At 37.6% G+C, this 18,511-nt stretch overlaps 1 protein-coding gene across 6 annotated transcripts in view; it reads right to left on the bottom strand.

Annotated features, from left to right (window-relative positions):
• Window positions 1-18,511, bottom strand: part of kiaa1109 (KIAA1109 ortholog) — a 439,747-nt gene that overhangs the window by 53,840 nt on the left and 367,396 nt on the right. For 3 of the 6 annotated variants that reach the window (XM_063046524.1, XM_063046525.1, XM_063046530.1), the window contains 4 exons: window positions 16,316-16,378; window positions 8,930-9,168; window positions 6,383-6,598; window positions 1,050-1,230 (listed from right to left, as the gene is read on the bottom strand). In XM_063046524.1, the coding sequence (XP_062902594.1) occupies window positions 1,050-1,230; window positions 6,383-6,598; window positions 8,930-9,168; window positions 16,316-16,378 (699 nt within the window). The remainder of the gene's footprint in view (window positions 1-1,049; window positions 1,231-6,382; window positions 6,599-8,929; window positions 9,169-16,315; window positions 16,379-18,511) is intronic. The other 3 variants (XM_063046528.1, XM_063046526.1, XM_063046529.1) reach the window with 3 other exon arrangements.

Below are 18,511 nucleotides of genomic sequence, written 5' to 3'. Positions count from 1 at the left end.
TTTTGCTGAATGTTATTCACCCTCTAGGTAAAGCAATAACAAACTGCAGTCAGCTGTTTGCAGTTCAGTTTATGTAAAATTTCAATGCGTGCTCAGTCAAGCACAGTGACCCAGAGGTTAATTTTGAGTATTTAGTGCAGTAGCAGAGCAGTAACGTGATGGAGGTATTTTGCAATCAGTTCCTCAGCCTCAGACAGTGATGCCTAAAGTACAAGTTTCAAACTTGCTCACCTGAATGCCAAAAAAAAACTCAGGTTTTATTTGCAGTATTTTCTTGCAAGGTTTGTATGTTTCTTCATCGTTTTACATTTTAGTTGACTTCAACTATTTAAATATTTATTTTATTTACTTCCATTGAAACTATTTGAACTGCTTTTAGACTTCTCGGATGATCAGAAATATTTAAAAACAGTTGAAAAGCCACTGACGGGTAAACACGAACAGAAGGATGGAAACTGTTAATGAATTACGACTGCAGGATAGATACAGTTCAATGTACAGTACTGTGTAAAAGTCTTAGACACCTTATATTCTTGATATGGCCTCCACAGAACACTGATCTCAACAACATTGAGACTATCTGGGACACCTGGAGAGTCAGAAGTAAGCGAGAAAGCCAAAATCTGCAGAAGAACTGTGGCAAGTTGCCCAAGATGCTTGGAGCATTCTACTAGCCGATTTTCTAAAATAAAGTTGCACGACAGTGCACCTAAGAGAGCTGGTGCAGTTTTAAAGGCAAAGAGTGGTCTTACCAAATACTGATTTGATTTAGTTTTTTTTACTGTCCCTGCTTTTTATAGTATTTTTTGACATTTAGAAACTATCTATTTTATTGTTTTTGAAAGCATCTTCACTTTACAAAATTTTTTTACATGTCCCTAAGACTTTTGCACGGTACAGTAGAAAAATCGGAAAAGAACACAGTTGCATAGAAAAACATTTAGCGCACCAGGTAACTAGCCTTTTTAAATATAGAACAAGAAATTCTTATTACTTCTGCACAAGGACAATGTACAAGTAAACACTTAATATAAAGGTGTGTTTATTACCTTTACATCTACTCCTGGAATGTAAAAAACCGTAGTTTCAAACTCTGTAGTTTTGGTCTGAAGAGTATGTGGTACTTTTTTGCCACCTGATACATGAGTACTTGAAGTATAGTTTTGATGAGGTTTTTTCCTCTTTGGAGGTGTTTCCTGGTCCACGTTTTTTAAATTCTTCTCAATATTCCTGTAAAAATAAATAATTATGATTCAAGATTATTTATGTCATTTCCAGTACACAAGTTTAAAGGAGAACAAAATAATTGTTACTCCAGATTGACGTAGCACAAGGAAACCCATAAGATAAAGAACACAATAATAATAGAAACACAATAAATATAAATACATAAAATAACTTATATACGTGGAGTGGTTATATGTCCATAAAGTGATGTTAGGCACATAAGGCGAGTGACAGGAAATGATAAAGTAGTGGTGATTGGGGTTGTAGAAGTGTGGGTTAGTGGGTAGAGGTATTGTTCAGCCTTACTGCTTGGGAAAAGTAACTGTCTTTGAGTCTGGTGATCCTAGCATGGATGCAATGAGGCCTCTTCTCTATGGGAGCGGGACCAACAGTCCACGGACAGGGTGGGTGGGATCCTTCATGACATTACTGACCCTTTTCTGGCGACTTTCTGTATATATATGTCTTGATGGCAGGTAGGCCTGTGAAACACTGGGCCAGTTTTGATAACCTGTTGTGCAGGCATCCTGTACGCTGCAGTGCAGTTTCCATAGCATGCAGTGATGCAACTTGTTAGGATGCTCTCTACTGCACATCTGCAGATTGACATGAGTATAAATGTGCAGAGTCCAGTGCTCCTCAGCCTCCTCAGAAAGTAGAGGTGTTGGTGAGCTTTCCTGACTGTGTAGAATGTGTTCTGGGACCATGAGAGCTTGTGTGAGAACTGAACTCCCGGGAGATTAAAACTGCTCACAGTTTCCAAAGCTGTGCCACCGATGTTAAGAGGGGAGTGAGTGTGCAAGTTCTCTAGTTTACCCGTTCCCCATTTCATATTTCTAAACAATTAGTAAAGTGAAGTTTGAAGATTTCCTCTGTAATTTTTAAGCCAACTGTCAACAATCATTCTAATCAGCTTTAATGAGGAACATCTACAAAACAAAATTAAAACAGCAGCAAAAACAACATTGATCAGGACACAGTGAGGTAAAAAGTTCAAAGATGCTTCAGACACAAAATGTGGCATTAAATCAAAGAAAAAAACATTAGTACAATTGATACATGATTTTAAATGGTATCTTAAATGAGAAATCCAAGAATTAGCAAGGAAATTCAAGAGCTTCAGGGCTTAGCAGATGAAACCATAAACATCAAGTGATTAAAAATGGGACCACTCAAGGCGCCAGATTTGGAAGAGCACAGATATTAATTTCAGAAAGATGAACAGCCTGAGGTAAGTAGAAAATACAGAGACATGGAAAACACAAGATGAGTAGGACTTTTTTTTTAATGGTTCATTAAACAGTTATGGCAACTGCAGATTTCAAGAGAAAACAAATCTGATGATAAAGCTTGTAGGGTGATGAACTAGTGAGGATTACTTTCCAGAGAGATTTATAATGATGATGAATCAGATTATTTTTCCATTTCTTGTCATATGAAACATATGTGGTACTGGGCAAAAGTCAAGGACACATACATATAGCTAGGGTGCCTAAAGCTTTTTCACAGTACTGTAATTTTATATATTGCACTGTATTGCTGTCATAAAAAAAGAATTAATTTCATGATATATTTGAGTGATGATAAAACTGACTCCGATGTAGGTCTCTATTGTGGACTGAAAGTGGGAATGGAGCAGGGAGAGGGGAATCATAGTTGGGAAAAGGGGAAAGGAGAGGAGGGGGAAGCAGGAAGCACCAAAGAGACATTTTGTAATGATCAATAAAATGATTATAAACCAATTGTTTGAAATCACATGACATGCACATACATACACACATATATCTATATGTACATATACATATATACACACACATACGTATACATACACACACACACAGACATACATACATGCACATACATAGAAGCAGACACCTCCAGCCCTGAGACACCAGAAAAAGACTTTCGCATAGTTCGTATTTTAAAAGAGAATTCCAACAGCTGTGACTATAAGGACAGCAGCAATAGTCCGTCATCTCTCAGAACATGACAAATCAAATTATAATATGAAAAAAATCGACAGCTTTATTAACTTTTATCATCCTGATCAACAGAAGATTTTTTTCAAGGTGGTACAAATATTCAGTCAACATCTGCTCTAAGTAAGAACATTTCCAAAATCTCCCCAACTGCAACTCTGTCCTTGTCATGATTGCCTTTGATTCCATCCCATACCAGATGTGGGCCACATCAACTCTTTGCTGATATATCATTAAGAAAGCCATATCTCAACTAAAATGAACACCATTATAAAACAGAACTGGTTTCCTTAATTACAAGTAGAACAGCTCAGTCTTCAGGTATTAAAATAAATTAAGCTAAAGTATGTTTTCAAAAAACACAAATTGTTAGAACTTGGCAACAATCAGGCAAAATTGAACAAATGTCCAAATTAAAAACTAAAGGATTACCAAATGATCTTTTTAGAAGTGGTGCAACAAAATAAAGTTTCACATAACTCGCTTTCAAGATTTCAGATCATTCCAAAGTAGTTTATCTAATGAAACATTCCGAGCCATAGTCACTGTTATGTGGTAGCAAAGAATAGAAAATATGCACCAGAAGTGGATGTCTGAAATAGAGTGTTCTGATAGATTAAGGAAATTATCTTTATTGCCAAAATGCCCTGCAAACAATAAATTACAGTTCTGTTTTCGGTGGAAATTAAAAATAATCATACATTTTCTGTGAAAGTTTTCTCTATCACTCTATGAATATTGCAAGTTGGTAATACAATCGAAAAGAAAAACAACAATTTTCCATGTATTTCCACAAAAAACATGGAGATCTCTTCTGAATAGCTTGTTTGCAATCTGTCCTGAAGCAAATGTCATTAATATTCTGCTTCCTTTACCCTGCTTTCATTCTTCACCCAGCACTCATTTTATTTCTCTTATTCACTTTGTTATGTTCTTTTCCATCTGTTAGCCCTTGCTGAACCTACAGATAAATTGACTTGCGTAAGGAAACTCGTATCTTCCAAAGACCCACATTTCCCAACTTTCACACCATTAAAAAAGACTATGCTTATATTTTCTCCCAAGGACTGCTTCACATTTCCCCCAATTATCTTCCACCTGTCACCAATCTCCCACACTTATTCATTCACTTAAAAATTACATATTCCATCACACCCTCCCCGCTTTTTCCTCACAGCTTGTTTTCCTACGTAGCTTTATATAATCAGTGAACGTGGAAATGTCATGCTCAGTCTCATTATTAACATAGACTGTTAATAGTTGAGACCTGAGCATAGAACCTTGTGGTACGCTAGTCCTTATAAACTGTTAGCCCCTTTATTCTGACACACAGAAAAATGTTAGCGAGTCTCAGTAATTCGGGCGGCATCTATGGAGGGGAATCAACAGTCAAAATTTCAGCCCAATACTCTTCATCAGGACTGGAAAGGAAGGGGGCAGAAGTCAGAATTTAATTACTCCAACTGCTTCCCATTAATCCACAATAATATTATACCCAATTCCACAATTTCCAATTTTATGTCATAACCTTGTGTAGCATCTTACTGAATGATGTTTGACAATCAATGTATGGTAGTTAATGTTTGAATGTTTTTTACACAATTCCCAGTCCTCTAGCTTACTATCCTTCAGCAGTGTCATAACCATCCTCTCTAAATCAATATATTAATTTCCTCTGTAAACCATGGTTGTATCTCTTTTCCTGGGCTTCTTGTTCTTTCAAAGAATGTATCTTTAAATATGAACTATTTTCTTCAAATCTGCATATTCTGCTATATTTTTCATTTAGTTTCCCCAATTTTTCTAAGCTTTCTCAATTCTTACAGCTCCTAGATGCTTTTTTCAAGATTTAAAAACCTATTTCAATTGTTCTAAACTTAACTCCATACATTTCCTTTATTGTATTATGATTCCTTTACCACAAAGTGTCCTTTAATTAGTACTAGGTTATTAATTAACTCTCCACTGGTGTAAAATACCAGATCTAAAATAAACTGTTCTGTGCTCAGTTCATCTTCCCCTCTTTATTAATTTTCACGTTTGTTGAATCTGCGTATAAATCACTTCCTAATTCTTGGAACTTCTCATACAAAAAGTGTGAATGAGACACTTATGAGACATAAGCAGACTACCTACAGGTAGGAAATGTATTGTTGCTCCTTCACTGTCATCTTTGGATCGATTCCTGGAACTTAAAACCCAAAAGTGAGATTGTGGGATTGCAGCCATTCAAGGAGGCAGTTCACCACCTATCAATGGCAATTCAGGATGGGCAATAAATGGTGGCCTTTCCAGTGATAGCCCGATCACAAAAACGTATTTTCAAGTGCAGGGATCCCAGTCTGTATCATCTACCATAACCTGGTCAAACATGATTTAACTCCATGTTTGAACCTATCTAAATCAAGTTTCTACTAATGCTAAAGCACATAAATGGTACAAATTATATCTTATGACACAGATGCAGCATTCCTCCATGTTGTTCGCAGCCTCTCTAGCTTTGAAATTGATAAGCACACTGATAAAACCCCTTTGTTGTAAAGCTCTATGCAACTGTATTCAGTTTGTTCCCATTCTTGCTCATTTGCTTATATTAACATTTTACTTGTAAATTGAAAATTTCCATCTCATTACCAGTTCTCTCAGTTTAGCTATGATGTCTGCGTTATCAAGTTTAATTTCGAGCATATCTGCCAGTGTAAACACGAAGAACCACAGCCAGCTCTCATCTTGCTGCAGGACCCCATAAGGAAATTGCTAGAGTTTGGTTAATTTCATAAGTTGTGCACACATGCTGGAGTCCTGAACTCCAAAAACATTTAAAAATTTGTTTTACTTTTCCATTTTTCCTCCCTGACTCTATTCCTTCTTAAATTCCATTATTTATTCTGCATCTGTACCCAGTTTTAATTTACCTTACTCCCTGTTCAGACTTCTTTTTTCTTTTTATTTTCCAGTCTTTAAATTTCAATAGTTCCATTGTTCACCAAGTTCCCAGATTTCCTCTCACCATTGTCACACCACCTTTGTTAGTTATTTGATTGCTGAACAAAAATGGGAGATATCTAACCTTTCACTGAACTTAATTCATATGAAACAAACAGATTTAAAACCAGACATATTTGTATGACCAAGGTACTTCACAAATCAAATAGAGTAATGAATAGTCAAGTTACCTTTTCAAGTTGAATTCATCATGTTCCATTTGCTGAGGCTGCTGGGTAGTTGGGTGTAAAACACATTTTCCACTTTCAATCTCAACTCTAACGTCAAGCTCAAAATCAATGTTCCTTTCAGTTGTCGCATTAAGAGAATTTCTGTTCATTGCTGCCGATGGCCATCGGTCACTAAAAAGCGCAGCAAAGCCAGGAGACTTTTTACGCAAACTATGTCTGTAAAATGATCAGAATAATTGACCTATCACAAACAAGAGAAAATCTGCAGATGCTGGAAATCCAAGCAACACACACAAAACTGACCTCAAAGCTTACGAGATACAATTGTTAACATTACATGATTCTTATTTTCACCTCCCCCACGCACCCTATAACACAGAATTTCTAAGCCACATTAAATTTGTCTTTGATTACTTTTAAAGTGTTTCTAATCCTGTCCCGAACATGAACAAAGTTTGCAGAAGAAATAACCATTGGCCAAGTGACATTTGCTGATTTCTTCAGTGTGCCTTTGGTACTGGAGATTTAAATTTAAGGTTTCATTTATCAAAAGTTGTGCTTTTTTGCCATTATTGTAAATGATCAGATTAAATGCAACATTAATTCAAATTAAAAACACAAAATGAAGCATCTTCCTCTTGGCAGCATCCTACACATGTAAACAGCCAATTTTAAATGCACTTGTTTCCTGCTAATTTATTTTAGTTTACAGTAATATCTGCAATACTTTCTGAAACATTGCTGATCAATGCACTATATTGTGACTGTTTTGTATTCCAATCATTTGTGTAAATTGAAAATAACAACTGGTCCCTGTACCAAAGCTCAGGGCATTCCAATCTTTCCTGTCCCACTCTTATGTGACTTTGTTTTTTATACTTTATTTCTTTGTCCAGAATCAGTAAAGCTTTCAATTTAATTGATAGCCATTCATCAATTCCCTTTTGATTGTCTAGATGCAACTGAGGGTAGAAATCTCTACAACTTTGGATTGTCACTTCTTGAAAGAAAATGAAAATATTGCTTGATGATTGTTTCTTTTTTCAAATCTGCTCGTTTGATTATCTTTGAGTTTATGCCTACAATTAGCATGGTTTGTAAATAAGCAGGCACCCATGTTGGATTCAAACAAATTTTACATTTAGCTTTCATTCTCTGATGACCTGCTTCTCCAACATATAGACTGTTGGTAATTCAGAAATGTCCTCATTGTATCATCATTTAGCACTGGGCATTAAATAACACCAAGTCTGGGAGATCTGCTGTTTAAAAATAATTTACCTCAAACTTGCAAATGATTGACTATTGTTCTCTCTCTTTGCTCGGGAATATTTCTTACATCTTTCCACTTGAAGTGTTTGGTAACTTAAGCATTTTTGATACTTTGTTTGCTTAAAGATACTGATTTAAATTGTCAAGACTTTTTTTTGCTTCAAATTAGCTTCCTAATATTTTTCCATATTTTCTAATATTTCTTTACAGTTCAGTTCTTTGAGTTACTTTTCACAATTTACAGATGTTTATGCTATTAGTCCCTTGAGCCTGCTCCAGCATTCAAAATATTTATGGTTGATCCTTTGTTTGTTCCTGTTACTCCCTAATCCCCAATTCACTTGATTCTGTTCGTATCAAAAAAGTCTCAATTAAGTATTCACAACTCTGAATAAAGAAATTCCTTATATTCTCAGTTTTAAGTTGTTGTCCATTTATCTTGAGACAATATTCTAGTCCTACACTTTTCAGCTACAGGAAAGTGTCCATGCATTGATGTGATCAAGCTCTTTCAAAATGTTTAAATGAGATCTCCCAAGAGAGGTTAAACCTATTCAAACTTACTTCTCTTTGTAAGGGCAATCCCAGGAATGTGGAAACAATCTGTCAATGTAACACCACCTCTAAAGCAAGAATATCATTCCTTAATGTAGAGAATTAAACTGCACATAGTTCTCAAATATGATCACTTCAAAGTTGTGTGTAATTGAATCTAAATTTTGGTACTCATATCCTTTTGAATAAAGTCAAACTTACTAATTGTTTGCCTTATTGCATATTAACTCTACATTTTAAATCACTGCACACCCAGACCTATAGCCCAACATTAACTAGTTTCTCACAATGTCATCATTTGCAGCTTCCCAACTTTATATTCTTCGCTTCTTTCTGTCCACTCAGTTTTTCGTATTCTTTTCAGATTATTTACATCTTCCTCACCTTGCAGTTGTCCACATTTCTTTGGATCATGAGCAGACATTGTCAGATGAAGTACGAAACATAAATGTATTAAGGGTACTGATTATAAATGACTGACATTTCACCTTACCTATTCTAAGGCACCCACAAATAACCGCTTCTTTAACCTAATCCATTCATCAACTTAGCTGCTTTTCTTACTATACCAAGATGAACTTAAAATCTTCAGTACAAATTTGCTGCAGGTTCAATATTTAACTCAGTAATTGACCACTGGCAACATCATCTTAACCTTCTAATCAGATTCTTAAATAATTATTTAAGTTAACAATTAATGAGAAAAAAAAGGATGCTTACGGTGTCTTCCTGATGTATTGTGTTTTCTCTTTATCAAACTCTTCATCCCGTTCAGATTCTTCACTAGAAGATGTCAAACTATCATCGCGCTTTGCATCGTCAAGCTGGAAGGCAAGTCTTTGTTGAGCAACATGTGGGGTGTTAGGTGAACTAAACACTGAACGATCACTGATAGGTGAAAAATGAGATGGACTATCAACGGTGACTGATAACAGATCCAGTTCTGTCTCCTCAGGGAACTGATGTCATAAAAAATTAAAAAGACAATGATTACTTTTATGTAACATTCACCTATGAATAACTTATAAGAGTTTGAATGAGAACCCAATCACCACCTACACTTGAGCAGACAGAATGGCTTTGTAGTATGAAATGAACATAATCCAGACACATGATGAAAACTAAAACAGAGCGGAAGAAATCTATGACCAAAGATGGAAAGGAAAGAAATCACTTGCTCCAAAGAGCTTGGAAGTAGTTTTATTTTTTAAATGAAATCTTATTAAATGAAATCTTACGTAAGAAGCAGCGCAGTACAAGTATGTTCACTGATAGGTACTCTATAATTAGTAAGCTGGAAATTTATCTCTCAAGCATAAGTAGAGTGTATGTTAAGATAATTTCTCATCGAAGCATTTGTGTTAACCCAGCACTGTTTAATTGCAATGTAGCCATCACAAAGTAGGAAACAAGAGTAGCACCATCATTGGAAATGAAAAGTCTGCATTCAGAAAAACATAGGATACCTCATGGGTTCCAGAGGGAAAGCAAGGGTGTAAACCATGCAAGCTCCAGCCATTACTTTCCATCCTTTTCAACCATGGGAAGGAACTAAACAATATGATTTGCAGACTATTAGGTCTATGCTGTTCACAAATCCATTCTTTTTAGCAAGAGGATTTAGAAGACTAAACATAAACATTACAGAACATCCTGTCTATGCCCCATTGCAACCTACAACAACCCTTCATACTATAGAAAACTCCACCAAACTTTGTGTCATCTGCAAACTTACTAATCCACCCTTCCAGTTCCACATCTACGTTATTTATAAAAATCAGGGGTCCCAGTACAGATCCTCGCAGAACACCACTGGTCACTAAACTCCTGGAAGAATATGCTCCACCTGCAACCACACTCTGCCTTATGGGTAAGCCAATTCATATCCACACAGCCAAGTTTCCTCTGATCTCATGCTTCCTGATTTTCTGAATAAGCCTACCATGGGGAATATTCTCAAGTGCCTTATTAAAATTCATATTCAGGACATCAACTGCTCCACTTTCATCCATGTGCTTTGTCACATCCTCAAAGAATTCAATTAGCCTCATGAGGATTAGCCTGCCTCTCACAAAATTATGCTGACTATCTCTAATCAGACTGTGCTTCTCCAAATGTTTGTAAATCCCATCTCTCAGTGTTTTCTCCAATCATTTACCCACCACTGAAATAAGACTCTTTGTTAACGTAGACACATTGCACTACATTCGCTTTATTTTACACTGTCCTCACAAATGTCGAGGTTGTTCTCACTGATGAATTCTGAAAGACCTCCCATCACTTCTTATTCCAGGCACATTTCCCCTATTATCCCTACCCCCAGTCTAGTCATCCTCCTGTTCTTCACATATCTGTAAAAATCCTTGGGGTATTCCCCTTTCTAGCTCTCCCAAGTCTATTCTTCAGCTCTTTCCTGTCTACCTTATAACTCTCTACAGCCCTGTCTGATGCTTGATTCCTAAACCTTAAGCAGCTTCTTTCTTCCTCTTGACTACATGTTCCACATTTCCTGTCAGGCAGCTTCCTTCACTCTAGCATCCTTTCCTTGCCTCAATGGGACTAGGGACAAGCCTAGAAAGAAACCCGCGCAAGCGTTCCCTAAACAAATGCCCTCTAAATACATGCTCTCTCCATGTTTCTGTCGTGCATTTCCCTGAGTACATTAATTCACAATTTGTTTGCAAGTTCATGCCTATTAGCATCATTGTTCCCATGTCCCTCAACTAAATATTTTCCCATACTATCTGCTCCTATTCCTGTCCAAGGCTACTATAAAAGTCAGGGAGTTATGGTCACTGTCTGTGAAAAATTCACTCACCAAGCAATCTGACACCTGACCAGGTTTGTTCCCTAGCACCAGGTCTAGTATGGCCTCTTCGCCTATTGTCAGGAATCCTTGCTGAACACCTAATAAATTCTGCACTATCTAAACCTTTTGCAGTAAGGAGCTGTCAATCAATGCTGAGGGCCAGGTCACAGGTATTCAAGTAGGATGACCAAGAAAGTTTCAAGAGGTTGAGGTACGATCTCCAGAAAGCCATCCCACAGACTAAGTGCCAACTGGTGACTAAACTTGAATCAATGAAGGATGCTTGACAGTTGAGGCCATTCTTGAATGCTATCACCATTTATAAAGTAAAATCAACAGAGATATACAGAGCTTATGAAAACTATTCACACACCCCCCCCCCCCCCGGAAGTTTTCATGTTTTATTGTTTTACAACATTGAATTCCAGTGAATTTAAATTGTTTCGTTTGACACATCAACAGAAAAAGACTGTTTCATGTCAAAAAGTAAAAACAGATCTCTACAAAGTGATCTAAGTTAATTACAAATATAAAACACAAAATAATTGATTGCATAAGTATTCATCCCCTTCACATTAATATTTAGTAGATGCACCTTTGGCAACAATTACAGCCTTGAGTCTGTGTGGATAGGTCTCTACCAGTTTTGCACATCTCAACACTGCAATTGTCCCCATTCTTCTTTACATAACTGCTCAAGCTCTGTCAGATTGCATGGGGATGGTGAGTGAACAGCCCTTTTCAAGTCCAGCCACAAATTCTCAATTTGATTAAGGCCTGGACTCTGACTTGGCTACTCGAGGTTATTAACTTTATTGTTTTTAAGCCATTCTTGTGTAGCTTTGGCTTTATGCTTGGGGTCATTGCTTTGCTGGAAAACAAATCTTCTCCCATGTTGCTGTTCTCTTGCAGACTGCATCAAGTTTTCCTCCGGGATTTCTCTGTACTTTGCTGCATTCATTTTAGCCTCCACCTTCACAAACCTTCCTGGGCCTGCTGCAGTGAAGCATCCTGACAGCACGATGCAACCACCACCGTGCTTCATGGTAGGGATGGTGTGTTTTTGATGATGTGTGGTGTTTGGCTTACGCCAAATGTAGTGTTTAGTCTGATGGACAAAAAGCTCAATTTTGGTTTTATCCAACCATAGAACCTTCTTCCAGCGATTTCAGAGTCTCCCACGTCTTCTGGCAAATTATAGCCAAGATTTCAAGAGTTTTTTTTTTCTCACTCTCCCATAAATCTGTGATTGGTGAAGCACCCGGGTAACAGTTGTACGCGTATTCTCTCCCATCTCAGCCACTGAAGCCTGCAACTCTGCCAGAGATGTCTAAGGTCTCTTGGTAGACCCCCTTCAGGCTATCTTGAGGATAGCCTGCTCTAGGCAGATTTACAGCTGTGCAATATTCTTTCCATTTCTTGATGTACACCAAGGGATATTCAGTGACTTGGAAATTTTCTTGTATCCATCTCCTGACTTGTGCTTTTCAATAACCTTCTCATGGGGTTGCTTGGAGTGTTCTTTTGTCTCATGGTGTAGTTTTTGCCAGTATACTGACTCACCAGCAGTTGGACCTTCCAGATACAGGTGTATTTTTACTATAATCAATTGAAACACCTTGACTGCACACAGTGATCTCCATTTAACTAATTATGTGACTTCTAAAATGAATTGGCTGCACCAGTGATGATTTGGTGTGACATATTAAAGGGGGGGGGGCGAATACTTGTGCAATAATTATTTTGTGTTTCATACTTCTTTTTAACTTAGATTACTTTGTAGAAATCTGTTTTCATTTTGACACAAAAAAGTATTTTTCTGTTGATCAATGTCAAAAAAGCTAAATTAAATCAACTGTGATTCAATGTTGCAAAACAATAAAACATGGAAAACTTCCAAGGGGGTTGAATACATTTTATAGACACTGTAAAACAGGGCTTTGCTTCCAGATGAACTCTATGCTTTCCATGCTCGCTTTGACTGTCAAACATGGGGGAACCATCACAAACTCCCACAGCCTCCGTTGATCATGTGATTTCAGTCTCTCAGTCCAACATGTGAGCATCCTTCAGGAAGGTGAACACATGGAAAGCATCCAGCCCAGATTGAGTACCTGGCCGAGTACTAAGGACCTGTGCTGATCAACTGGCTAAAGTGTTCATTCAGATCTTTAACTTCTCGCTTCGTCAGTCTGAGGTATTCATCTGCTTCAAGCAGGCTTTAATTATACCGGTGCCTATGAAGAATGTGGTATATTACACACAACATCTATCGTTCAGTAGCACTTACATCCACAGTGATAAAGTGTTTTGAGAGGTTGGAGATGAAACATATTAACTGTTGCCTGAGAAGTGACTTGGCTCCTCTCTAATTTGCCCACAGGTACAACAGGTCCATAGCAGATGCCATCTCATTGGTTCTTCACTCAACCCTGGAATATCCAAACAGCAAAGACGCATACATCAGGATGCTCCTTATTGACTACACTGGGCATCTCAATACTATAATCCCCTTAAAACTAATCAATACGCTCTGAGACTTTGCCCTCAATTCCTTCTCGTGAAATGGGATCCTCGATTTTCTCACTTGCAGACGCCAGTCGGTTCAGATTGACAACAACATCTCCTCCACAATCTCCATCAGCACAGGTGCACCACAAGGCTCTGTGCTTAGCCCCCTGCTCTACTTGTTTCATACTTATGACTGTGGGGCTTAGAACACCTCCAATGTCACATTCAAGTTTGCTGAATGTCGTAGGCCAAATCAAAGGTGGTGATGAATCATCATATAGGAGGGAGATCGAAAATCTTGCTGAGGGTTGTCACAACAACAATCTCTTGCTCAATGTCAGCATGACCAAGGAACTGATTTTTGACTTCAGGAGGAGGAAATCGGAGGTCCATGAGCCAGTTCTCATCCAGGGATCAGAGGTGAAGAGGGTTAGCAACTTTAAATTCCTTGGTGTTATCATTTCAGCAGGCCTGTCCTGGGCCCAGCGCACAAGTGCTATTACGAAGGAAGCACCTCTGCTTCTTCAGGAGTTTGCCAAGATTCATCATGGCATCTAAAATTCTGACGAATTTCTCTTGAAGTGTGGTGGGGAGCATATTGACTGGCTGCCTCACAGCTTGGTATGGAAATACCAATGCCCTTGAATGGAAAATTCTACAAAATGTATTTAATACGGCCCAGTCCATCACAAGTAAAACCCTCTCCACCATTGAGCACATCTACACAGAGCACTGTTGCATGAAATCACCATCCACCATCAGGGACTACCACCAAGGCCATGCTCTCTTCTCACTGCTGCCATCAGGTAGAAAGAACAGGAGCCTCCGGACTCTACCACCAGGTTCAGGAATAGTTATTATACCTCAACTATCAGGCTCTTGAGCCAAAGGATATTACTTCACTGAACTTCACTTGCCCCGTCACCAAGATGTTCCCACAACGTATCGACTCTCTTTCAAGGACTCTTCATCTCATGATCTCCATATTTATTGCTTGTTTGTTTGTTATTATTATTTCTTCTTTCTTTTTGTATTTGCACAGTTAAGTCTTTTGCATACTGGCTCTGTTGGTGTGGTGTTCCAATAATTCTATTATGGCTATTGGATTTATTGAGAATGCCTGCAAGAAAATGAATCTCAGGGTATATGGTGACCTATATATAGTTTGATAATAAATTTATTGGGGAAGTTGAAATCTAGACTGACTCAGTAGGCAATCCCCTTATGACATCCTCCTTTTCTGCAGCTGTCATACAATTCCTGATTAGCAATGCTGCTTCCACCTCTATTATATCCCTCTCTGTTCCTTCTAAAACATCTCAAAACCAGAACTTCCAGAAGCCATTCTAGCCCTTGTGACAGCTAAGTTTCTGTCATGACATCATAGTTTTATGTACTGATTCATGTCCTTGTTCCTGATATTTCTTGCATTGAAATAGACACATTTCAACCCATCCCAATGACTGCAATTTTCTCTATGAACTCTCTAAGTTTCCTCAATCTCTCTACATGCAGCATCTACCTGTACACCTACTGCCCCATCGCCTGATCTTCACTCTGATTCCTATTCTCCTGCCAAACAAGATTAAACCGTCCCCAATGCTCTAGCAAATCTGCCCACAAGGATATTGCCCCCCCGCCCCGCAAGTTCAGGTGAAACCAATGCTTTTTGTGCAGGTCATTCCTTCCCCAGAAGAGATCGTAAATCTGAAACCCTGCCCCCTGAACTAATTCCTCAGCACGTCTACCAAATGATCCTAATCTTTCCTTACTGGTGCATGGCACCGGCAGCAATCCAGAGATTACTACCCTTGAGGTTCTGTTTTTCAGCTTCCTATATTCCTGTTTCAGGACCACATCCCTTTTCCTAACTATATCATACCTTGACTTCTGGCTGTTCCCCCTCCCCCTTTAGAACATGGCGGATTCGATCTGAGACCTCCCTAACCCTGATATCTGGGAGGAAACATACCACCTGGATGTCTCTTTGCTCCCCTCACTATTGAATACTCTATTACTGCTGCACTCCTCTTCCTCCCTCCACTTCAAATACACAGAGCCAGACTCAGTGCCAGGTATTCTTCTTATTGAGGGGAATAGCCAAAGGGGTAGCCTGCATTGCATACCTATTCTCTTCCCCTCTCCTGACAGTCACCCAGCTACCTGCCTCCTGCTACTTAGGGGTAACTACTTCCCTGGAGCACTTATCACCTTCTCATTCTCAATATCAAGTTGAGATATTAACTATAAATCTCAACTTTGATTACAAAAACAACCATACATCTACAAACATCATGGAGATAGAGATGAACGTTAATAAAGCAAATTGAGTGCAAATTTTAATTCCCTGTTGATTAAAGAAAATGTGAGTTAGTTAGCGAAAAGTTTAACACAAGTTCAGGAACACTGGCAGAGTGCGACTGAAATTATACTTTGAATATAACCATTAAAGTAAAAATCTCATGTGTAGAGTAAAATTGTTTCTCTGTTTACTTCTTAATGACTGTGCACCTTTACAACATGATGGATTTTCAAAAAAAAAACACTACAAAACATTTTTTTAGGTTATTTGCTAGAACTCCATTTGACCAGATTTTATGATCCAAAAAATGCAATATGCATTGATTTCTGAATTACTCTGTTATATTTAAAATGCTACAAGACAGGCAGTCACACTACATACTTTGTGTGAAACTGAACTTGCAAAGTTTAAAGATGATAGATTTTTGAGAAGGTTCCCCCATGAAGTGCTTGATTTTGTTGCAGAGCAGATTTTAAACCAGTACCTGAAAATACCCATCCTTTGGAGTGCTGGCTTGCCTCGCTACAGTCAAAGCTGTTTCATTCAGCTTTAATGAAGTGAAAAGGAAAATGTAATTATATGATAATTTACAACATGCAACACTCCTATTACTTTTGCAGGATAAATAAGAAATGACATCTCTTATATAATCAAAAACACTTGAAATTATAGAGATGTTGTAATCTAACAAAGTATGAATACTCCTAGCTCTTAACTAATCAATATGTTTTCAAAGTTAAGAGTTACGCAACTCCTAAATACCACTGAAAAATGCTCTGCAAAATAATATTCAGATTTATCTCTGTAATCATATTAGAATGTTCTACTGACAGTTATCATCAATGATAACCAGCTGACATCAATGTCAATCACCTCAGCATTAACTTCTGATATTTAACAAATCAATATTTAAAATTATTCACTTCATCAGACCATCTATATGATACAGAATTACCAGATGTCTGTTTTCCCTGATAACACCTTACAAACTACCAGTCCTGAATCTATCGGGAATTGACATGCTGATCAGGTACAGTAAAACATCATTACACCACCACACTTGGGACTTTGGTGGTGTTGGGTCTCCTTCCAAAGTTGTTCCTTCCTCAAACCCACACCCCTAACCTGATCCGCCTCACAATGTTTTCCCCCCTCCCAACCAAATCAGTTCCCCATTCTCCACATCCATCTCTCTCTACTCACAATTTACAGCCTAACTAACGTTCTTCATTGACTTCTCAGTGAATATGTTACTTGTGTTCAAGAGCTGTTCTTGCACTTCCTACGTTATCACTCATTTAATTACAATACAATGCAAAATTTTTCTGAGCAAGATTAAATTTTGGATCCATTTTTCAAGAAAAAAAGTAGTTTACACATGCTATAAGTCTAGAATACTGTTAGATTCCATTTAATTTATATGAAACCACCCCATTTACGTGCATAAAATGAGTCAAAAATCATTTTTCTATTGTTAGATCAACACTATGCTGGATCTTTATTTTTTCCTTCCTTTTTCAATATATAAGCAAAATAAACAAGTAATAGCATTAATAATATTTAAAAAATCAACTGTGGTCCCAGTTATGCAGACTAATTTACTGCATGTAATTTGCTTGGAGCAGTAGAAATTAAAAAGATATATGATTTGTAGATAGTATATTTTTAAAAAGGAACACATATAAAAAATATTTACTTTCTTTAATAAAGAGAAAATAAATTGAATAGCTTTAATATTTCACACATAAGCTAAAACTAATGAAGTAGTTTTCACCATTGTGGTCTTGAAAGAAAAATGATTTAGTTTTTTAATACATTCCTAAAGAAGCCAGGAAAATTAAACAATGTGGTTTTCTTAGTTGAGCTCATTCTATGCTGGCCAATAATATAAGAGGATAGCAAAAGTTTTTCAGATATACTATATATAGTAAAGGAGAGGTTAGAGTCTCTGGAAAATCAAGCTGGAGAGGTAGTAATGAATGGACAAAGAAATGGTGATGAACTCAATAGGTATTTTTTTGTCAGTCTGCACTGTGGAAGGCACCAGCAGTACAAAGTTCAAAGTAAATTTATTATCAAAGTCTGTATTCATTATACAACCTTGAGATTTGCTTCCTTACAGGTCGCCACAAAACAAAGAAACCCAAATAACCCAGTAAAAAAAACCATCAACCGTCCAATGTGCAGAAAGAGAAAAAACAACAAATCATATAAACAATAAAGTATGCAAATTACATCAGAACAAGAGTGACCCTACAGTCTCGAAGCTAGGCATCACTAGAGCAAGCCACAGCCTCAGTACAGTGCAGAGCTGAATAAACATGGTGAAGCAGTGAGCAGAACCAGCCCAACTCTCACCTCTGGTCCTGACAGCCCGCCTCTTCAATATGACCCGGTATTTAAATTGTCGAAACATCAGGTCGCTCCAGAAATTAGAGAATGTCAGGGGGCAGAAGTACATGTAGTAACTATTACTAAGAATATGGTGCTTGAGAAACTGAAAGGTCTGAAGGCAGGACTGGACCAACACCCAGGATTCTGAAGGAGGCAGCTGAAGACATTGAGGAGGTATTAGTAATGATCCTTCAAGAATTATTAGATTCTGAAACGGTCTGGAGGACCAGAAAACTGCAAATGTCACTCCAGTTTTTAAGAAGGGAGAGAAGCAAACTATAGGAAA

The sequence above is a fragment of the Mobula hypostoma genome, chromosome 4 (genome assembly GCF_963921235.1).
Source record: "Mobula hypostoma chromosome 4, sMobHyp1.1, whole genome shotgun sequence".
In the NCBI taxonomy this organism is placed as follows: Eukaryota; Metazoa; Chordata; class Chondrichthyes; order Myliobatiformes; family Myliobatidae; genus Mobula; species Mobula hypostoma.
This window is presented reverse-complemented; position numbering and strand designations above follow the sequence as displayed.